This window comes from Siphateles boraxobius, unplaced genomic scaffold, assembly GCF_051911475.1.
Source record: "Siphateles boraxobius isolate OS27281-9 unplaced genomic scaffold, OSU_SipBor_1 246, whole genome shotgun sequence".
NCBI lineage: Eukaryota > Metazoa > Chordata > Actinopteri > Cypriniformes > Leuciscidae > Siphateles > Siphateles boraxobius.
Window position 1 is genome coordinate 102655 of NW_027508862.1, and position 24618 is coordinate 127272.

The window sequence follows — 24618 nt, forward strand, 5'->3', positions numbered from 1 at the left end:
CAAGGTCTGTAGAAAAATCTAATGAAAATAATGTAAAATTAAAATAAATTATACATTGAACAATTTGGCAGCAGGAATATCAGGCTGCTGTAACTTTAAGACCTGACGCACGAATCCATCAAAATTTTACTCCATTGCTCTAAGTGATAGGAAAACTATAAAACTAGGTTAAAAGTTAAAAGAAATGTTAGCTGTCGGTATGTTTAACTTTCAATTCAGCTAATGTTAGCGAGCTCAGTAACATTAGCTAATGTTAGCTACGTTGGTTTAACGTTACACAAAACCCGCTCTGAGTGAAGAGTTGACTTTTAGACCACTGATCTTTATGAAGTTGTTTTGAGATTCAGTAGACCTATGTGTAAAGCTGTATTTTCTGGTGAAGCAAGGTAAGAACTTGTTTGTTTTTGAAGGCAAATTATACGGCAAAGGGAAACAACAAATGAGGCAAGCTAACGTCAACAATAGAACAAGTGCAGATTTAGATGATCATTGCCGCTAGCTGAAACTTTCAGCGGGACATCCTAAAACGCTTAATGTGGTTTAAGTTTGGAAAACAACGATCAATGATCCCCAAATTTCTCATGGCCATATCTTGTCATGAACACTTAAGCCTGTCAAAAAACTAAACCGAAATCCAACGATTATAGAAGTTATCTCACATTAACATTTGGTGCCGATGCCGAGGAAAAGGCTTAACGTGTTTTAAAACATGATCAATGATTACCAAATTTCTGTCTCATATTGCTCCTGAGAGAGAAATCTGGTGATCATTGATCGCGGTTTAGGTGCATTAAACCACGTTAAGCGTTTTAGAATTACTCACTTTCAGCATAGATATAAATATATAATAAATAGATAATATATAAACAGCATATTTACACATTTGTAACCCCTCTTCACCCGGGTCCCACTCGGCCCGCGGCCTCGAACCCGGGTCTCCGGCATGAGAGTCAGACGCTCTAACAAGGAGGCTAAAGACTGCAGCCTCTAGCATCTGTCGCTAGAGAGCCTTTTGAGATCAGAGGAGTGAGGTTTACTCGCACAGCGACTACTAGCTGGCCTCCGTTACACTCACCCCCTAAACCTCACTCCCATCCGGGTCACGGCACCAATGTAACCCCTCTTCACCCGGGTCCCACTCGACCCGCTCCGAGCGGGCCTCGAACCCGGGTCTCCGGCATGAGAGTCAGACGCTCTAACAAGGAGCCTAAAGACTGCAGCCTCTAGCATCTGTCGCTAGAGAGCCTTTTGAGATCAGAGGAGTGAGGTTTACTCGCACAGCGACTACTAGCTGGCCTCCGTTACACATTAATACCGGAAAAAGGGCCCCTTTGGTGTATAAACACATTAAGTCATTTTACGGCGGGATTTTGATTGATGATCATCACTGTAAATAAAGGCCCCCCTAAAAAAGACGATTTAACCACTGTGCGCAAATACACGCAATCCCACAGCGAAACTCAAGGCCTGTAAAAGCAACAATATTCATCCGGAGCTAATGAAGCGAGTGAGTGAGGAGAGGCGGGGTGTGTGTAACTCGCTGTCGGAGAGAAAGAGATGCTGGTGTCATGTGTTTATTCTGTGGAAAATAAGTATTGGACATATTCAGATATTTCAGTATCCATGTGTATAGAGAGCCTAAGCCCCGCCCCTCCGCTTCGGCTCATCGGACCTTATTTCGGAAACAATATGTATGGTAGTCAATGGCGAGAGACAACTTATATTGTGCCTGAATTACACATATGATGTTTGTCAATTTAAAAGATAATTATGAAAGTCAAGAAAGTCACAGTTTGTCATAAAACAGAAGAGTAACATTTAGTTTTATGTGAAAATCGCTCCATGAACTACATCTCGTCTCGCACGGTGTACGACACCAAGCTCGTGTGTGTGTGCAGTCTGGTACAAAACACACAGGCATGACGGCGTAACGTTACGATTATAACGCTAGACTATCGAAAACATGACAGACGTTAGCTTCAGTAAAGTTAGCTTCAGTAACGTTAGCTTCAGTAACGTTAGCTTCAGTAAAGTTAGCTTCAGTAACGTTAGCTTCAGTAACGTTAGCTTCAGTAAAGTTAGCTTCAGTAACGTTAGCTTCAGTAACGTTAGCTTCAGTAACGTTAGCTTCAGTAAAGTTAGCTTCAGTAACGTTAGCTTCAGTAAAGTTAGCTTCAGTAACGTTAGCTTCAGTAACGTTAGCTTCAGTAAAGTTAGCTTCAGTAACGTTAGCTTCAGTAAAGTTAGCTTCAGTAACGTTAGCTTCAGTAACGTTAGCTTCAGTAAAGTTAGCTTCAGTAAAGTTAGCTTCAGTAAAGTTAGCTTCAGTAAAGTTAGCTTCAGTAAAGTTAGCTTCAGTAACGTTAGCTTCAGTAACGTTAGCTTCAGTAACGTTAGCTTCAGTAAAGTTAGCTTCAGTAACGTTAGCTTCAGTAAAGTTAGCTTCAGTAACGTTAGCTTCAGTAACGTTAGCTTCAGTAAAGTTAGCTTCAGTAACCTTAGCTTCAGTAAAGTTAGCTTCAGTAACGTTAGCTTCAGTAACGTTAGCTTCAGTAACGTTAGCTTCAGTAACGTTAGCTTCAGTAAAGTTGGCTTCAGTAACGTTAGCTTCATTCATTGAGAGAAAAGGTATGACGTCACATGCGCGCCTTTTGGGTTTGCGTTTGTAATTACGTATTTTCACAGTCTTATACCTCAACAGTTTTACATCAAACTGCCACTTTCTTGACTTTAAAATGTATCTTTTAAATTGACAAACATCATATGTGTAATTCAGGGCACAATTCAAACGGGATCCAAATATTTGTTGTCTCTCGCCATTGACTACCATACAATATTTATCTGAAATAATGTCCCATGGTCCACCGGAAGGGGAGGGGCTTAGGCTCTCTATTGAAAAATCTATATTTTTTGACAACACTAAATTGCACTTAGTTTATTGTTTCAGATCCCTTTTAAAAAGTATATATATTTGAACAATTTATTCTGTGGTCTGAATTATTGGGTTACACAAAAACTACCCAAACACTGGGTTGTTACGTCTGACACAAGAGCTGCGTAACATAAAAACAGCCAAAACATTGGGTTGGTACGTCTGACCCAGGATCTAGGTAACACAAAAACTACCCAAACACTGGGTTGTTACCTCTGACCCAGAATCTGGGTTACACAAAAACTACCCAAACACTGGGTTGTTACGTCTGAAACAGGATCTGGGTAACACAAAAACTACCCAAGCACTGGGTTGTTACGTCTGACCCAGGATCTGGGTAACACAAAAACTACTCAAACACTGGGTTGTTACATCTGACCCAGGATCTGGGTAACACAAAAACTACCCAAGCACTGGATTGTTACGTCTGACCCAGGATCTGGGTAACACAAAAACTACCCAAACACTGGGTTGTTACATCTGACCCAGGATCTAGGTTACACAAAAACTACACGAACACTGGGTTGTTACGTCTGATCCAGGATCTGTGTAACACAAAAACTACTCAAACACTGGGTTGTTACATCTGACCCAGGATCTGGGTTACACAAAAACTACACAAACACTGGGTTGTTACGTCTGACCAAGGATCTGGGCAACACAAAAACTACACAAATACTGGGTTGTTACGTCTGAAACAGGATCTGGGTAACACAAAAACTACACAAACAGTGAAAAATAACACAAAAAAATTGACCCAATATGTCATGATTCTGCCATCATGTCCTTGATTTTTCCTAGTCTTGAGGCAGGATCATGACAGACCCATGTTTTGTGTACAAGCGCATGGTCTGTTGTTTGGGCCATGTGCTTGTGTTGTCTTGTTACGCTACCCCGCCCCCTTGTTATCCTCGTCTTGTCATTATTGTCTAGTCAGTTTCACCGTCCTTGTCATTAGTGTTCCCTTTATAATCCTCTTGTGTTTGTTGTCCAGTGTGTTTTATTGACATACGTTGTGTGAATCAAGCCGTGAGTAACTTGTTTGAAGTCTTGTCTAAGAGAAATGTTTGTTCCTGTCTTAGTTGTTAGATTATTGTCTGAGTCTTAGTCTAGTGTAGTCTATCCTGTCTTGTTTTGCCCCCTCGTGGGTTTTGTTTTCTGTTTTTGTCGTTAATAAACCCTGTGTGTATTATTTGCTGTCTGCGATTGGGTTCATCCTTCATCTACATAACACAAAAGGCTCAGGATTTGGGTAGACAAAATAACCCAAGATGTATTAGAGTGCAAAGAAAGATGAACATGAAATGGAAATGACCCTTACTGGAAGATCATATGGAAGCAGATAAAGATGATGTAGTGCCTGCTGATGTCAGCTCATGTACGTGTGATGAGCAATCACAGCTGAGGACAGAAATACTCCCACAGTAACTCTAACTCTCCTCTATCTTTAGCCGAGCCGGGTCGTCTGGAAGGGAAGCGCTGGGAACACAGGCAGTGTGTGTGTGTGTGTGCGTGTGTGTGGTCATGACTGTGGAGAACATGGATCCCGTGGAAGTGTTTGCGGCCGGAGAGAAAGGCCGTGGGCTCCGGGTCACGAAGCAGCTTTCACCGGGAGAGGTGGTGTTCGCGGAGGCTAGCTTCGCCGCCGTCGTGTTCGACAGGTGAGATTAACAGGCGGGGTTTAACCGTGTTCCACAGGTGAGATTAACAGACGGGGTTTAACCGGGTTCCACAGGTGAGATCGGGATTTACCCGGGAACGGATACTTCGGAAGACTGTTGTGGATTTTGACATGCTAACTCGTGGCATATTCATCTTTTATGATTTTACCCCATAAATGCATGTGTTCCTGCAGTCAGTGTGTAGATGTTCGCCGGCTGATGGTTTAAACCAGGGTTTTTTCAGTCGAGATGTTTCTCCTTATCACCGTGGCTTTACATTAAAATAATGCTTTGGGAATGTCAATCCTGTTAGTTGCACATTCTGTGTTTTTCCCCGGGAGAAACATTGACTTGTCGTTTATGGGAGAGATTCCACTCTCATGTGACTCCATCACAGTTTCACCTCCTTAAAAAGCCTAGAGTTTGAACTGCAGAAAACACAGAGTTCTCGACCTAAACACAAACATGAGCGTCAACACGAGTTAAGGTGGACGGTGCGATCGATGACTTCAGTGATGTCGTCTTAAAATAGACAGTAATGTAAGTCACATGAAGCCATAATTCTAAGCATGCAAAGTGACATTGTTAGATTTAGAAGATTTATAATTAAAGCAAAATTTTAATATATTAACGCAGAGTACAGTGACGTCCGGAGGAGATATCTGTTTTTAATGACCCGAAGTTTTTGTGTAAAAATATTTTATATATTTTAAATATAAAGGGAGAACAAAACACTAAACTTGGCTAAGGGTTTTTTAGGGGGGGCTTCATTAATTATATGTTTATTTATTTATTAATTAATCTAAAACTATTTAAAAGTTGAACGTTTTGAATGAAAAGTTGAATCCTATGAATTTAATTTTTTCCTAATTTTCTGTGTTTTTCTGGTTCCATTTTAATGGTTTAATTACATTTTAATAATCAAATATAACATGTTTAATCAATTGAATTCACAAAGCTTTAACAACTGAACTTTTTTTTATGATATACAAATTACGTGACATTCTGTATTATTCAATTTGTATGACTGAATTTCCTCAATTTTTTCTGGACTTCGTTTTAATAGCTAAATCAATATTTGAATAATCAAAAAACGTTTTTTAATTGAAATCGTAAAACGCATACAATTTTACAACAATTTTATAAAAAATTTAATGAAAATTTAATTTTTAGGGGCCTATGAAAAACTTTAAAGGGGATATATCTTTCCCGTGTGTGCTGTAATCGGGTGCTTCAAACAACTCAGAAAATGTGAAAAGTGAAACCCAGTAACTTTGTTCTGGTGAGTCTTTCTCTGCAACCATGTCAAAAAATAAGCCGATCAGATTTCGCTCTCCTTCTGATTTATGAAGAGGATCTTATTATAATATTAATCTGCACGTTTACACACACGACAAGCGCCAACAGTGAGCAGTTCTAACGCAGCGGCAGAAGATCCAGCAAAGCCTGAAACTGTTCTGTCGTTGAGCACAGACGAGCACTGAACACTATTGACCAGAACATGTCACCGCTGTCTTATAAACACCTCAGGAACTGTGGACACTTGTGTAGAAGTTCAACATGATGATGAGATGATCAATGTAACTCCACAACAACTACATAAATGTCTCCACTAACATTCAGAAACTCTTCCTGAGTCTCTCCGTAAGGCTGCACTCGCTACTGGTTATTCTGGGATTCTGGATGAGTGAGATTGGCTTGTTTTGTTATTGCCGGAGTTTCTGAAGCTCGTGTAAAGACTCCGCCCTCTTCTGAACGGAGGCGGAGCAAAAGCTCATTTGCATTTAAAGGGACACATACAGAAACTACGTGTTTTTGCTCTCACGCAAAAAGGGGCAAATTTGACAAGCTATAGTAAATCATCTGGTATTTTTATGTTAGATCTTGTGAAAAGGGGCATAATATGTCACCTTAAAATAATCAAAAAGGATGTCTAATCAACTGAATTCATAAAACTTTAACATTTATAAACATTTAATACAAATTACGTGACATTCCACATTATACAGTAAATTCCATTTTATCACCGGATTCTAGGGCCCTAATAAACACCCAGTTAGCATGAGCGCGTCACTTTGCATCGCTGTAATGAAGAGTCTTAGTGGCGTTATGAGAGTAGGTGTGTTTTGGATGAGGAAGCTGCAGTCTAACGCAGTTGTGTGTGTGTGTGTCTGTGTGTGTGTGTGTGTGTGTGTGTGTGTGTTCGTGTGTGTGTGTGTCAGTCTCTCTCTGCAGGTGTGTCACAGCTGTTTCCGCCGGCAGCCAAACCCTCACCGCTGCGCTCAGTGCAAGTTCGCGCACTACTGCGACCGCACGTGTCAGCGCGCCGCGTGGGACGAACACAAGCAGGAATGCTCTGCCATCAGAAAGATTGGAAAAGCTCCCAATGAGAACGTGCGGTGAGTCCGGTCATGTGACCTTCTTGATGTTGAGAATGAAAAACTAAGCATTTTAAATGTAACATTATGTTGAAACAATGTAGCCCTTTAGAGTTCATATTAAGGCCACGATATACTCAACGATCTTTGTTTAGGGTTTGAAAACATTTGCTGTCAGCGAACATCCACATTTAGATAGGGTTACATAGACCTATGTGTTGCGCTTTCCTCTCAATACGAATAGGACATCCATATTATATAGATAGAACATACTTTTTAGCGGTCGTGAGGTAATTACTTAAAGTCCCCCTGAAGTCAATAATTGTATCCCTTTAAACTCTACTTTGATCACCAAAATTACATATTTAAATGTTTTTTCCTTGATAACATTTTTTCATGCCTTAAAATAGCTTGAATGTAACTCGACACCCTTGCCTTATTTAGTATAGGCTACGGGGTTCTATGAATATTCAAATGAGCCCCGCCTCCACTCACTCACTCGCTCAGAGATCCACTCGTTGACGATCACACGTTGATCTGATTGGTTACAAGGTAGTTTGTGACGTCAGAAAACTGCATGTAAACTGCAGTGAACCAAAGACAGTCTCAAAAACACGGTTTGAAATCGCTGGTGTTTCTGACGTCACAAACTACCTTGTAAAAGAGTTCGGGCCGGTTGACGGCCACGTGGTACTGAGACCCCGGCCCGGCTATGTGCCCAAGGCTCCTACCACTCCCTTCAGGGACCAGGTGGTGAGCCTGCAAGCGCTGCCCCTGGAGGAGGCAGACCCAGCCCTGACTTTGCTCTGTGCCATCCACACCCTGCGACTGTACGTGGACAGAACTCAAAGCTTCAGGACGTCAGACCAGCTCCTTGTCTGTTACGGAGACCAGCAGAAGGGAAAGCTGTGTCCAAGCAGAGGTTGACCTCTGGACAGTGAGCGCCATCGCCTTGGCTTACCAAGCACAAGACGTGCCCCCCACCCAGGTTGCGTGCTCACTCTACGAGAGACGTTGCATCCTCCTGGGCGTTGGCACATGGCGCCTTGCTAATCTGTAGAGCTGCGGGCTGGGCGACACCTAACACATTCGCTAGGTTCTATAGCCTTGTGTAGAGCCAGTCTCCTCATGTAGAAGAACTGAGAGGCCCAGCTCTGGTTACTGAGAGTAACACTGAGACTCCTCAGCACCCTCGGCCCGGACCTGGGGGAGCGTCCGGCACCAGGCCTTTATCTGTTAAATCCTTGAGAACCAGGGCCCGTATTCCTAAAGAATCTAAGAATCCTTTTAGAAAACTCTTAATTTAGCTTAAAAACTTTTACGTAGGAGTCTTAGCTTAAGAGTGATTCGGGACCGATCTGAGAGCAACTCTGAGTAAGGAAAAGACAAAAACTTTTATCTTAGTGAGGAGGCGGGGCTGACCCCGTTGCTATGTATGACACAATCTTTTGAAGACTGTGATTGGTTGGTTGTCCAAGAAGGAAAAAAAGAGTGATTAGGGTCTATTCTAAGCCTTCACTTTGAAATTACATGCGTAATTTTTCCTATTTGACCATTCTCATACACACACACACACATTATATTTGTGTATATAAATCCTTTTTTTTTATTTACCAAACTGTTAATTTCCTATAAGGTATTTGATTGGATTAGAATGATAAAAATTGTTCCACTGTCTATTTAAGTGGTGGTTTGAATGTTGGTTTTAATGTAGCAAACATGGAATAAAAAACAAGAAGGACAAGAAAGCTGAACTGGACCGAGGAACAGTGTTTACTGTGAGCCCAGTTAGTGGTTGAACACAAGGCCATCCTTTAAGGAAAATCAGGCCGGGTGTCACAGCACAGAAGCAGACGTGGGAACTTATAGCGGTTAATAATAAATTATTTACGGTTCATTCCCCCTCCTTGTGCGGAAGCCTGCTATATTCATAAATGCATTTTTTGAGCCTGCAATGTGGGAATGTCCAGTGGAAACTAAATGAACTGCGACACAATAAGAGGTTCTGAAAGTCCTGTAATTGTTTGTGATCGTTCTGCTTACAGAAGTTTGTGACAGACCCAAATCATCACTGCTGCGTTGATGCATTTTCCCAGCTGACAAATATCTTAATGTACAGTTGTGATTTAATTTCTGGCACTATGCCATTCCTGCGCTGTGTCGGAGATGTTATTGTGTCTCTAATAAAATCGGTCACAAACATGATCCCTGCACGATCTAATCTATAGTGTCTTATTAACTCACTGTCATCTATTGTCTGCAATGCATTTCTTCTCCCTCTTCGTCTTTCTGCCATTTTCTCCTCTGCTAAAAAAACTCTTAAGCCTCTTAAAAGTCCTCGTCCGTGCTCCTAACAATTTTGACCTTAAGACCTCTTTGAAGGGTTAAGATGCTTTCTGAATTACTTTCTTCTTTACTAGGATTTTTTCTTTAATTTTAGGAGTAAACGCCCACATTTCTAATTTGCTTAGAATTTTGTCACTAGGAGCTACTCTTTGCATTAAGATTGTTTAGGATTGCGGGCCCAGGTCTAGGCCGGGTTCCATATGTGTATTCTTCCACGGTTGCTCCTAAATGGAAGCCTGTGTCTTTCCCTTGGGCTAAATCACCCAGTATCTCATATGCAGTACAACCTTCGGGTTAGTCCATATGTATATCTCCACATAACTCCTAAAGGGCACGCTTTCCCAGTGTTGTCCAATAGTCTCGCTGTATGGATAGATGCACTTTTATGATGGACAGATGCACTTTTATGATGGACAGATGCACTTTTATGATGGACAGATGCACTTTTATGATGGATAGATGCACTTTTATGATGGACAGATGCACTTTTATGATGGATAGACGCACCTTTATGATGGATAGATGCACTTTTATGATGGATAGATGCACCTTTATGATGGATAGATGCACTTTTATGATGGATAGATGCACATTTATGATGGATAGATGCACTTTTATAATGGACAGATGCACTTTTATGATGGATAGATGCACTTTTATGATGGACAGATGCACTTTTATGATGGATAGACGCACCTTTATGATGGATAGATGCACTTTTATGATGGATAGATGCACCTTTATGATGGATAGATGCACTTTTATGATGGATAGATGCACTTTTATGATGGATAGATGCACTTTCATGATGGATAGATGCACTTTTATGATGGATAGATGCACTTTTATGATGGATAGATGCACTTTTATGATGGACTGATGCACTTTTATGATGGACAGATGCACTTTTATGATGGATAGACGCACCTTTATGATGGATAGATGCACTTTCATGATGGATAGATGCACTTTTATGATGGATAGACGCACCTTTATGATGGATAGATGCACCTTTATGATGGATAGATGCACTTTTATGATGATAGATGCACTTTTATGATGGATAGATGCACCTTTATGATGGATAGATGCACTTTTATGATGGACAGATGCACTTTTATGATGGACAGATGCACTTTTATGATGGGCAGATGCACTTTTATGATGGATAGACGCACCTTTATGATGGATAGATGCACTTTTATGATGGATAGACGCACCTTTATGATGGATAGATGCACTTTTATGATGGATAGATGCACCTTTATGATGGATAGATGCACTTTTATGATGGATAGATGCACTTTTATGATGGACAGATGCACTTTTATGATGGATAGACGCACCTTTATGATGGATAGATGCACTTTTATGATGGATAGATGCACCTTTATGATGGATAGATGCACTTTTATGATGGATAGATGCACTTTTATGATGGATAGATGCACTTTTATGATGGATAGATGCACCTTTATGATGGATAGATGCACCTTTATGATGGATAGATGCACTTTTATGATGGATAGACGCACTTTTATGATGGACAGATGCACTTTTATGATGGATAGATGCACCTTTATGATGGATAGATGCACTTTTATGATGGATAGATGCACTTTTATGATGGATAGATGCACTTTTATGATGGACAGATGCACTTTTATGATGGATAGACGCACCTTTATGATGGATAGATGCACTTTTATGATGGATAGATGCACCTTTATGATGGATAGATGATCTTTTATGATGGATAGATGCTCTTTTATGATGGATAGATGCACTTTTATGATGGATAGATGCACTTTTATGATGGATAGATGCACTTTTATGATGGATAGATGCACCTTTATGATGGATAGATGATCTTTTAGGATGGATAGATGCACTTTTATGATGGATAGATGCACTTTTATGATGGACAGATGCACTTTTATGATGGATAGATGCACCTTTATGATGGATAGATGCACTTTTATGATGGATAGATGCACTTTTATGATGGATAGACGCACCTTTATGATGGATATGATGCAGTTTTATGATGGATAGATGCACCTTTATGATGGATAGATGCACTTTTATGATGGATAGATGCACTTTTATAATGGACAGATGCACCTTTATGATGGATAGATGCACTTTTATGATGGATAGATGCACTTTTATGATGGATAGATGCACTTTTATGATGGACAGATGCACTTTTATGATGGATAGACGCACTTTTATGATGGATAGATGCACTTTTATGATGGACAGATGCACTTTTATGATGGATAGATGCACTTTTATGATGGATAGATGCACCTTTATGATGGATAGATGCACTTTTATGAAGGATAGATGCACTTTTATAATGGACAGATGCACCTTTATGATGGATAGATGCACTTTTATGATGGATAGATGCACCTTTATGATGGATAGATGCACTTTTATGATGGATAGATGCACTTTTATGATGGATAGATGCACTTTTATGATGGACAGATGCACTTTTATGATGGATAGATGCACCTTTATGATGGATAGATGCACTTTTATGATGGATAGATGCACTTTTATGATGGATAGATGCACTTTTATGATGGATAGATGCACTTTTATGATGGATAGATGCACTTTTATGATGGATGGATGCACCTTTATGATGGATAGATGCACTTTTATGATGGATGGATGCACTTTTATGATGGATAGATGCACTTTTATGATGGATAGATGCACTTTTATGATGGATAGATGCACTTTTATGATGGATAGATGCACTTTTATGATGGATAGATGCACTTTTATAATGGACAGATGCACCTTTATGATGGATAGATGCACTTTTATGATGGATAGATGCACCTTTATGATGGATAGATGCACTTTTATGATGGATAGATGCACTTTTATGATGGACAGATGCACTTTTATGATGGATAGATGCACCTTTATGATGGATAGATGCACTTTTATGATGGATGGATGCACTTTTATGATGGATGGATGCACTTTTATGATGGATAGATGCACTTTTATGATGGATAGATGCACTTTTATGATGGATAGATGCACTTTTATGATGGATAGATGCACTTTTATAATGGACAGATGCACCTTTATGATGGATAGATGCACTTTTATGATGGATAGATGCACCTTTATGATGGATAGATGCACTTTTATGATGGATAGATGCACTTTTATGATGGACAGATGCACTTTTATGATGGATAGATGCACCTTTATGATGGATAGATGCACTTTTATGATGGATGGATGCACTTTTATGATGGATATGATGCAGTTTTATAATGGACAGATGCACCTTTATGATGGATAGATGCACTTTTATGATGGATAGATGCACTTTTATGATGGATAGATGCACTTTTATAATGGACAGATGCACCTTTATGATGGATAGATGCACTTTTATGATGGATAGATGCACCTTTATGATGGATAGATGCACTTTTATGATGGACAGATGCACTTTTATGATGGATAGATGCACCTTTATGATGGATAGATGCACCTTTATGATGGATGGATGCACTTTTATGATGGATGGATGCACTTTTATGATGGATAGATGCACCTTTATGATGGATAGATGCACTTTTATGATGGATAGATGCACTTTTATGATGGACAGATGCACTTTTATGATGGATGGATGCACTTTTATGATGGATAGATGCACTTTTATGATGGACAGATGCACTTTTATGATGGATAGATGCACCTTTATGATGGATAGATGCACTGTTATGATGGATAGATGCACTTTTATGATGGATGGATGCACTTTTATGATGGATAGATGCACCTTTATGATGGATAGATGCACTTTTATGATGGATAGATGCATTTTTATGATGGACAGATGCACTTTTATGATGGACAGATGCACTTTTATGATGGATAGATGCAGTTTTATGATGGATAGATGCACTTTTATGATGATAGATGCACTTTTATGATGGATATATGCACTTTTATGATGGACAGATGCACTTTTATGATGGACAGATGCATTTTTATGATGGATAGTTGCACTTTTATGATGGATAGTTACACTTTTATGATGGACAGATGCACTTTTATGATGGGCAGATGCACTTTTATGATGATAGTTGCACTTTTATGATGGATAGTTGCACTTTTATGATGGATAGTTACACTTTTATGATGGACAGATGCACTTTTATGATGATAGTTGCACTTTTATGATGGATAGTTGCACTTTTATGATGGATAGTTACACTTTTATGATGGGCAGATGCACTTTTAAGATGGATAGTTGCACTTTTATGATGGATAGATGCACTTTTATGATGGATAGTTGCACTTTTATGATGGATAGATGCACCTTTATGATGGACAGATGCACTTTTATGATGGACAGATGCACTTTTATGATGGACAGATGCACTTTTATGATGGACGGATGCACTTTTATGATGGACAGATGCACTTTTATGATGGACAGATGCACTTTTATGATGGATAGATGCACTTTTATGATGGATAGTTGCACTTTTATGATGGATAGATGCACTTTTATGATGGATAGTTGCACTTTTATGATGGATAGTTGCACTTTTATGATGGATAGATGCACTTTTATGATGGATATATACACTGTTATGATCGATGGATGAACTTTTATGGACTTCAAAACAGAAACAGCCATTCACTGCCATTATAAAGCTTGGAAGATCCAGGACATTTTTTAATTGTATTAGTCTGAAAGAAGAATATACAACTAGGATGAACTGAGGGAGAGAAAATCATGGGCTAATTTTGATTTATGGGAGAACTATCCCTTTAATAAGTGTTGGTGACTTTATCCCAAGAAAATAAGTGTTCTGAATGTCCTGTGATGTCAGTCTGGCCGCTCGTATCATGTGGCGTATCCGGAAGGACACGGGTCTGGTGTCGGACGCTCAGCTCACGACCCTTGACCTGCTGGAGGATCACCTGACCCAGATGAGCCCCGAGGACCTGAAGGACCTCAAGGTCGACGTGCAACACTTCTACAACTACTGGCCTAAGAAGAGGAGAGCCGTCGGAGAGGACTATGTGTCGCATCTCTTCGGTGTGGTAGGCAGAGATCCCTCACTGCTAACTTTATCTGGACAGTAACTTTATTCTAGATCTGCTGTAAAGCCTAAACAATCTATGTTACTGTAATCTCCTATTATCACTGTAAAGCTGCTGTGAAACAGTGTGTATTGTTAAAGCGCTGTATTAATGAAGGAGACTTGACCTTGTGTACGCTCCTCTGCTGGGATGAGAGATGTGTGTGTGTGTGTGTGTTCCTCAGATTAACTGCAATGGCTTCACATTGAGTGATCAGAGGTGTGTGTGTGTGTGTGTGTTCCTCAGATTAACTGCAACGGCTTCACGCTGAGTGATCAGAGGGGTCTTCAGGCGGTGGGCGTCGGCCTCTTTCCAAACCTCTGCCTCGTCAATCACGACTGCTGGCCGAACTGCACCGTCATCCTCAATCACGGCAGGTGTGTGTGTGTGTGTGTGTGTGTGCACCGTCATCCTCAATCACGGCAGGTGTGTGTGTGTGTGTGTGTGTGTGTGCACCGTCATCCTCAATCACGGCAGGTGTGTGTGTGTGTGTGTGTGTGCACCGTCATCCTCAATCACGGCAGGTGTGTGTGTGTGTGTGTGTGTGTGCACCGTCATCCTCAATCACGGCAGGTGTGTGTGTGTGTGTGTGTGTGTGTGTGTGTGTGTGTGTGCACCGTCATCCTCAATCACGGCAGGTGTGTGTGTGTGTGTGTGCACCGTCATCCTCAATCACGGTGTGTGTGTGTGTGTGTGTGTGCACCGCCATCCTCAATCACGGCAGGTGTGTGTGTGTGTGTGTGTGTGTGTGTGCACCGTCATCCTCAATCACGGTGTGTGTGTGTGTGTGTGTGTGTGTGTACCACCATCCTCAATCACGGCAGGTGTGTGTGTGTGTGTGTGTGTGTGTGCACTGTCATCCTCAATCACGGTGTGTGTGTGTGTGTGTGTGTGTGTGTGTGTGTGTGCACCGTCATCCTCAATCATGGCTGGTGAGTTTGAGAATTCATAAAGATGTGATCAGAGCTGAGCTCAAACAGCTTAAAGCGTGTGTGTGTGTGTGTGTGTGTGTGTGTGTGTGTGTGTGTGTGTGTGTTCCTCCCTTGCAGTCAGACGGCTCTGGATGCTTCATTCCACTCAGAGAAAAGGTGAGTCAGTTTAACACTAACATCTGACCTTTGACCCCGTCTAACTGACAGCATCATGTCCATGTCTTCACGTAAAGCAATTGTTCACCTAAAAATTAAAATTAGGTGTCGTTACAAACTTCTATGACTTTCTTTCTCATTTCCATGCAATTACAACGAACGAGAACTGAAACTTTCAGGCCTCAAAAGGACACAAAAAAAGAACCATGAGTTTTTTTTACATTTGTCAACTGTCTTTAAAATATTAAAATAACTTTTCATGTTCACCTATGGAAGCAATAAAGTCGTACCAGCTTATAATAATTTCTACTTGGTAACACTTTACAGTAAGGCTGAACTTGTTAAAAGTTATCATGTACATGCAATTAATACCAGTCTATTTCACAAGTTAATGTTAATTTAGAAATATTCTATTGTTCGTTGTTACAACATTTGGTCATAATGCGCTAATGTGTATCTATACAACCTTAAAAATGTATTTGTTTATGTTTACAGCATTTATTCATCATCTATCTTTCAACATATTATGCATCTTTAGTTCAAGAAAGTTAATGCAGTAAGTGATTAATTAAACCCTATTGTGAAGCGGAAAATACACAGAAATGAGAATAAATGTTTAGTAATTATTATGTACAATATCTCAAGACATCCTTATAAAACCCAGTCTGATAGTTATTCAAGAGTTATTCGAGAACATGTCAAGTCATCATGTTCTTTCGTCTGTGTCACATGTCATGTTGCTCTGAGGAACTGATTCACTGTCTTCATCATAAAATATTTTTGATTTGATCTAACATGGTGTTGCATGTGAGTTGCATAAATAGCTTTTTGGGATTTTTGGTTTTTGTACTAACACAACAACTACATTGTACATTTATTTTAGGAATGCAATGACATCAAAATAATCCCTTAGTTTTGTAAAACTGAATTATGAAAGTTTGTTTCTGCCCCAGACAATAATTAAAAAGGTAATCGTCAGCTAACAGGGAAAGTTCTGGCAAGATTCTCTTAAAGTTATGAGCAATTATTCTTCCAGTAACAATAATAAAACATTTGTTCAAAGTTATCTGATCTTTAATAATGTTCTCAAAACATTAGCACTAAAGTGTTGTTTATTCATCTTTTTTTCTGAAACATTTTAGTTTTTGTTCTTTAAACGTCACTACTACTTTTTCATGACAAACATCATATGTGTAATTCAGGGCACAATTCAAACGGGATCCAAATATTTGTTGTCTCTCGCCGTTGACTACCATACAATATTTTTCCGAAATAAGGTCCCATGGTCCATCGGAAGAGGAGGGGCTTAGGCTCTCTATAGTAAAAATTACGTCAGAATAATAAATAAAAAAAAATCGCATTTACTTTTTAAATTATTTTTTTGGTGGCAGAAACAAGCCTCCACTCTGTTGGTTGTTGTTGAAGAAAGAGTGTTACAGCATCATTACACATACAGCATCATTGACTCTGTGTCTCTGTGTTCTCGCACGCACTGAACTCTGGGAACGCTGTCAGGATCGAGCTGAGGGCTCTGGGAAGCATCTCCGAAGGGGAAGAGCTGACCGTGAGTTACGTGGACTTTCTGAACGTGTCCAAGGACCGGCAGCGACTGCTGAAGCAACAGTATTACTTCGACTGCAAGTGTGAGCACTGCACCAACGGCATTAAAGACGACCTGATGACGGCCGTCAGAGACGCAGACGGACAGAAGGTTCATATCAGCCAGAAACACAAAAGAAAAGCTTTTATATAGAAGCATAAAGGGTTCTGTCAGGTGCTTCATGTATTTATAAGCTACAATCGTTTAAAGTCCCCCTGCAGTCAATAATTTTATCCCCTAAAACTCATCTTTGATCACCAAAATTACATATTTTAAAGTTTTTTCCTTGAAATAGCTTGAATGTAACTCAACACCCTTGCCTCATTTAGTATACGCGGTTCTATGAATATGCAAATGAGCCCCGCAAGTTTTTTATGTTATTTGTATGTCTATGTGGTGTTTTTAATATGCTTTAAGACAAACCATGTGTAAATTCATAAGTCGACAGCATTGCTGAGTATTTTCTCCTTAAAACTGCAGTGAACCAAAGACAGTCTCAAAAACACGCTTTGAAATCGCTGGTGTTTCTGACGTCACAAACTACCTTGTAACCAATCAGATCAACGTGTGATCGTCAACCAGTGGATCTCTGAGTGAGTGAGTGAGTGGAGGCGGGGCTCATTTGCATATTCATAGAAACACGCATACTAAATGAGCAAGGGTGTCGAGTTACATTCAAGATATTTTAAGGCATAAACAGGTTTTCCACGGAAAAAAAAACATTTACAAGTCATTTTGGTGATCAAAGATGAGTTAAGGGATAAAAGGATTTACTACAGGGGGACTTTAAATACCCACATAATAGAACATTATTTCTCATCTTGATAAAAATTGCATAAAATAACACTTTATTTCAACATTTACTCTCCCTATCAGCCCCGTGCAAAGCATGATGGGAAGTATAAATCCTATTCCTAGTTTCTATAATGGCCGGTTTCTTCTGTCTGCAGCCGTCCGCTGAAGTGCTGAAGGAGGCCACAGAGTTCAGTCTTCAGGCTCTGGTGAAGATCGAAGAGGCTCGTACTAGAGGAAACTTCCACGAGGTCAGTTTTCAGAACTGTGTGATATAAAGTCAGAATTGCGTGATATGAAGTTCCAATTGCGTGTTATAAAGTCAAAACTACGTGATATAAAGTCGCAATTGCACGATATAAAGTCGCAATTGCCAGTTGTAAAGTCAGAATTGCGCGATATAAAGTCGCAATTGCCAGTTGTAAAGTCAGAATTGCGTGATATAAAGTCGCAATTGCCAGTTGTAAAGTCAGAATTGCGTGATATAAAGTCGCAATTGCCAGTTGTAAAGTCAGAATTGCGTGATATAAAGTCGCAATTGCCAGTTGTAAAGTCAGAATTGCGCGATATAAAGTCGCAATTGCCAGTTGTAAAGTCAGAATTGCGTGATATAAAGTCGCAATTGAGTTGACGGAGCTGTCGGACCCTTCGGGTGGGCGCCCCCCCAAAATTTTAATGGGAAAATTGACAGGATCGACGGGCGCTGTCGGGCCCTTTGGGTGGGCGCCCCCCCAAAATTTTAATGGGGCTCTGGCGCAGGATCGACGGGCTCTGGCGCAGGATCGACGGGCTCTGGCGCAGGATCGACGGGCTCTGGCGCAGGATCGACGGGCTCTGGCGCAGGACGGTGCCAGACCGGGCCATAAATAAACTTGACTGTGCAGATGACTGGTTCTGGTTTAACTGGACTCGGAACTGGACTATATCGCCCATATCCTCCCCTGTGACCAGGAACTTCAGGGAAAACACAACCATACAAGGACGACGACCAACAAATACTGAGGGAAAACACAGGGCTTAAAAGAACTGGGACTAATGGGATAATTAACTGAACACAGGTGAAGAAACTGAACACAAACGAGGAGCGGGAAAAACTAACAGTACTAAACCAAAATCACAAAGACAGGGGGAAACAAGATCACAGAACATAACTAAACACATAGAGAACGTGACAGATATAAAGTCAGAATTGCCAGTTATAAAGTCATAATTGCCAGTTATAAAGTCATAATTGCGTGATATAAAGTCAGAACTGCGTGATATAAAGTCAGAATTGCGTGATATAAAGTCGCAATTGCCAGTTATAAAGTCAGAACTGCGTGATATGAAGTCAGAATTGTGGGTTATAAAGTCAGAATTGCGTGATATAAAGTCAGAATTGCGTGATATAAAGTCAGAACTGCGTGATATAAAGTCAGAATTGCGTGGTATAAAGTCAGAATTGCGTGGTATAAAGTCAGAATTGCGTGGTATAAAGTCAGAATTGCGTGATATAAAGTCAGAATTGCGTGATATAAAGTCAGATTTGCGTGGTATAAAGTCAGAATTGCGTGGTATAAAGTCAGAATTGCGTGGTATAAAGTCAGAATTGCGTGATATAAAGTCAGATTTGCGTGGTATAAAGTCAGAATTGCGTGGTATAAAGTCAGAATTGCGTGGTATAAAGTCAGAATTGCGTGATATAAAGTCAGAATTGCGTGATATAAAGTCAGAACTGCGTGATATAAAGTCAGAATTGCGTGGTATAAAGTCAGAATTGCGTGGTATAAAGTCAGAATTGCGTGGTATAAAGTCAGAATTGCGTGATATAAAGTCAGAATTGCGTGATATAAAGTCAGATTTGCGTGGTATAAAGTCAGAATTGCGTGGTATAAAGTCAGAATTGCCAGTTATAAAGTCAGAACTGCGTGATATAAAGTCAGAATTGCGTGATATAAAGTCAGATTTGCGTGGTATAAAGTCAGAATTGTGTGTTATAAAGTCAGAATTGTGTGTTATAAAGTCAGAATTGCCAGTTATAAAGTCAGAACTGCGTGATATAAAGTCAGAACTGCGTGATATAAAGTCGCATTTGCCAGTTATAAAGTCAGAATTGCGTGATATAAAGTCAGAATTGCGTGATATAAAGTCGCATTTGCCAGTTATAAAGTCAGAACTGCGGTTTATAAAGTCAGAATTGCCAGTTATAAAGTCAGAATTGCGTGGTATAAAGTCAGAATTGCGTGGTATAAAGTCAGAATTGCGTAGTATAAAGTCAGAATTGTGTGTTATAAAGTCAGAATTGCGTGTTATAAAGTCAGAACTGCGTGATATAAAATCAGAATTGCGTGATATAAAGTCGCATTTGCCAATTATAAAGTCAGAATTGCGTGATATAAAGTCAGAATTGCCAGTTATAAAGTCAGAATTGCGTGATATAAAGTCAGAATTGCCAGTTATAAAGTCAGAATTGCGTGATATAAAGTCGCATTTGCCAATTATAAAGTCAGAATTGCGTGTTATAAAGTCAGAATTGCCAGTTATAAAGTCAGAATTGCGTGATATAAAGTCAGAATTGCCAGTTGTAAAGTCAGAATTGCGCGATATAAAGTCAGAATTGTGTGGTATAAAGTCAGAATTGCGTGGTATAAAGTCAGAATTGCGTGGTATATAGTCAGAATTGTGTGTTATAAAGTCAAAACTACGTGATATAAAGTCACAATTGCTTGTTATAAAGTCAGAATTGCGTGATATAAAGTCAGAATTGCCAGTTATAAAGTCATAATTGCGTGATATAAAGTCGCAATTGCCAGTTGTAAAGTCAGAATTGCCTGATATAAAGTCAGAATTGCCTGATATAAAGTCAGAATTGCGTGGTAAATAGTCAGAATTGTGTGTTATAAAGTCAAAACTACGTGATATAAAGTCACAATTGCTTGTTATAAAGTCAGAATTGTGAGATATAAAGTCAGAATTGCGTGATTTATAGTCAGAACTGCGTGATATAAAGCCGCAATTGCGAGTTATAAAATTTGAATTGCAAGATATAAAGTCACAATTTTGCTATAAAGTCAGAATTCTGAGTTTATTTCTTGCAATTGTGTTTATTTCTGACAACTGCGACTTTATATCACGCAATTCTTAGATAATTGCAATTACCTTTTTTATTTTTTATTCTGTGGCGGAAACAAACTTCCATGGTTATTTGCTTTGACAAACTGATCAAAAGTTGATTTTCGATTAGTCCAATATATAAAAGGCAGTTTAAATAAGAGTGTTGCAGTTGCGCTGCTGGTGGCGATCACTAACGCTGATCTTCTTCTGTAGGTCGTTAAGCTCTGCCGCGAGTGTCTGCAGAAGCAGGATCCGCTGTTCGTAGACACAAACCTGCACCTGCTGCGCGTCCTCAGCATCGCTAGCGAGACGCTGTCCTTCCAGCAGCAGTTCCTAGAGGCGGCCGGATACGCACAGCGCGCGGTGGAGGGATACGCGTGAGTCTGTGTGCTAAATCATGCTAGCAACCTGTTAAAGCATTCTAGAACTGTGCTAAATCTTGCTAGCAACATTTTAGAACTGTACTAAATCTTGCTAGCAACATGCTAGAACTGTATTAAATCATGCTAGCCACAAGCTAGAACCGTACTAAATTATGCTAGCCACATGCTAGAACCGTACTACTAGCAACATGCTAGAACTGTACTAAATCATGCAAGCCACATGCTAGAACTGTATTAAATCATGCTTGCCACATGCTAGAACCGTACTAAATCATGCTAGCCACATGCTAGAACTGTATTAAATCATGCTAGCCACATGCTAGAACCATACTAAATCATGCTAGCCACATGCTAGAACCGCACTGCTAGCAAAATGCTAGAACTGTACTAAATCATGCAAGCCACATGCTAGAACTGTATTAAATCATGCTAGCCACATGCTAGAACCGTACTGCTAGTCACATGCTAGAACCGTACTGCTAGCCACATGCTAGAACCGTACTAAATCATCGCGTAATTTTTTTTCCAAAACCCCATCAGCGGAAATCCCGCCCTGCAGCCAATTTCATTGGTTTAAGTTACAGTGACGGGTAGATTTAGGGATCAGTGTTTGGTGTAGGCAATTAGTACAGTGAATGACATGACCAATGAAAACTTTAGAATCGGCTGCAGGGTGGGATTTCCACTGAAGGGGTTTGGGGAAAAAAATCATGCAAGCCACATGTTAGAACCGTACTAAATCATGCTAGCTACATGCTACAACTGCTAAAGACATGCTATCAATGTTTTAAATCATAAAAGAAACATGCTAGCAGTGTGTGCTAAATCATGCTAGGACATGGTAATCATGTTAGCAAACATGTTAAGTCATGCTAGCAAAGTGCCAATTCATAAAACATGTCTGTTACGTGTTGAATTGTGTTAAAACATTCTAGTAACTTGCTGAAACATGGTAGCAACATGTTAAAACATGCACAACATTTTATCTTTAAACTTTTAATAGTTATTTCAAACTTTCAGTTGTGGTAAAACCCAGCCCTGACCTCTTTCCATCCAGTGAAATCCAGCAATCTGTTGATTTACTGTAAATCTCTTTAATTCTGATCACCTGTGCTCAGTCAGACAATCTTTCGCCTGTTCCTGGTCTTAGGAAGCTTTACCATCCCAATAACGCCCAGCTGGGCATGGCCATCATGAGGGCGGGCGTCACACACTGGCACGCAGGGCTGATCGAGGCCGCTCACGGGCTAATCTGTCGCGCATACGCTATCCTCCTGATCTCACATGGAGCTCATCATCCCATCACCAAAGACCTGGAGGTAAAACACCAGCTGCACTGGTGGCTGATGTGTACCAGATGTGTGCCAGATGTGTGCCAGATGTGTGCCGGATGTTGAATGTTACCGTGGGGAAAGTCAGTGTCCCAGACAGCAACATAGTGTTGGCCAAGATCCGGACCACATCTGGGCTGTGTGAAATCCATGTGTGCCAGATGTGTGCCAGATGTGTGCCAGATGTGTGCCAGATGTTGAATGTTACCGTGGGGAAAGTCAGTGTCCCAGACAGCAACATAGTGTTGGCCAAGATCCGGACCACATCTGGGCTGTGTGAAATCCATTTGTGGCAGATGTGTGCCGGATCTGTGCCGGATCTGGGCTGACACTATGTTGCTGTCTGGGGTGTTCCTCCTGTAACAGAGTTGACCTTTTGACCTTGATGAGGCCGATATCAATGAAATACTGATGATGATGATGATGATGATGATGACAACGACGACCTTAAGACATAAAGTGTCACTTAAATATGATGTCAGGAAGATAATAGCATTATTTTATTTTTATAATAATAAAAAAGATTTTGAGGACAGTTACACTGTATTGAGACAGTTGAGAAATAATAATAATATTTTTACAGTTTTCAACAATAATTGTCATTGTTGAACCCTTGCTCTTATTATGTTTCTGATTTCTCAGTTTCGTCATTATTTTATGCAAATAATTTATTTTATATGTTTTGAGATAGTTTGTTTTAAGAAGTTTCAAGAGTTAGTAAAAGAGTAAATTAAAAGTTACAACTTTTTTATTTAAGTAGCCATCTATTTTAGTTTGTGTTGCTTTTAAATTTCAACTTTTAGATATTTTTCCAAACATGTTTTAATGTCAAATTTAAATTAAAAAAATTTGGGCATTTTTTCCTATTTATTTTGTATTAATACATAACCTCACTGTATTAATTTATAATGTATCACTATTGCGTGACATTTGTGTCAATAATCGTCAAGCACAGGTGACTTCGCGTAGTGGGAGGGCCCCCAAATCAAATCCTGCTTAGGGCCCCAAGAGGCTCGGGCCGGCTCTGACTGTAGACAGCGAAAGCATGACATTTTAATATCAATTAATGCAAAATGTTGGTACCATTTGAACACAATTCATCATTTTACAGTTTATTGTAATGATATTCCAGTGAATGAAAACATTATTTTTAAGGCAAGACTACTAGATATCGCCATTTCCCCAGTTGATTAATCACAGAATATTAAGACATTACATTTTGTAATCCACAGATGCAAATAAAGTGCAATCAAATATTTAAATGTGTATTTTAGATGTTTTCTTTCCTCTTGTCTGATGTTATAGAAGCAAAATAGACCTTAAAACTGAGCTGTGCATGAAAAAAACATTCAGAATTAATGTTAATTAATGCTAAAGTAAGTCACACACACAAATGACACTTCCCTGAGAGTCATTGTGGGTTGAGAAAGATTTGATGTTGGGTTTGTGAGAGTTTGTTTGCATTGTGAGCTTGGATGATGTGAAATGTGTGTTTTCAGGCGATGCGCACGCAGACAGAGATGGAGCTTCGTCTGTTTAAAGAGAACGAGTTCGTCTATCAAAACATGAGGGAAGCTGTTCTCTCAAGCAAACCTCTGATGAACATCGCTGGAGAACAAGTGCAAATCAAAGCCACTTCATAAACCTGATCTACGCAAGAATCTGCACTCTAATAAAGGCATTTTCAACAGATCACATGGTGGAGATTTGATTCAATCTAGTCCCGAAAATCACCAACATTTGCCATTCACAAACAAACACTGCAAAAAATGCTTTTCTTACATAGTATTTTTGTCTTGTTTCCAGTCAAAATATAAAAAAAAATATTAAATCAAGATGCATTTACTAAAGTTGTAAAATACCATACGATAT

The 24618-nt window shown here is 39.7% G+C and overlaps 1 protein-coding gene across 2 annotated transcripts; it reads left to right on the forward strand.

Moving 5' to 3' along the window:
* Positions 1 to 339: 339 nt before the first annotated feature.
* LOC143749412 (histone-lysine N-methyltransferase SMYD1-like) lies at positions 340 to 24438 on the forward strand. Of its 2 annotated transcripts, none has more exons than XM_077241901.1 (11): positions 340 to 386; positions 4384 to 4593; positions 6816 to 6992; positions 14207 to 14420; positions 14706 to 14836; positions 15509 to 15547; positions 17063 to 17258; positions 18098 to 18190; positions 21246 to 21409; positions 22566 to 22734; positions 24246 to 24438. In XM_077241901.1, exons 1-11 carry the CDS (start codon positions 355 to 357, stop codon positions 24387 to 24389), a joined length of 1569 nt encoding a protein of 522 aa, XP_077098016.1. In that variant the 5' UTR covers positions 340 to 354; the 3' UTR covers positions 24390 to 24438. The 2 variants fall into 2 exon arrangements, with proteins under 2 accessions (XP_077098016.1, XP_077098017.1); XM_077241902.1 differs by lacking the exon at positions 340 to 386 and adding an exon at positions 3840 to 4310.
* The last annotated feature ends 180 nt before the right edge of the window (positions 24439 to 24618 follow it).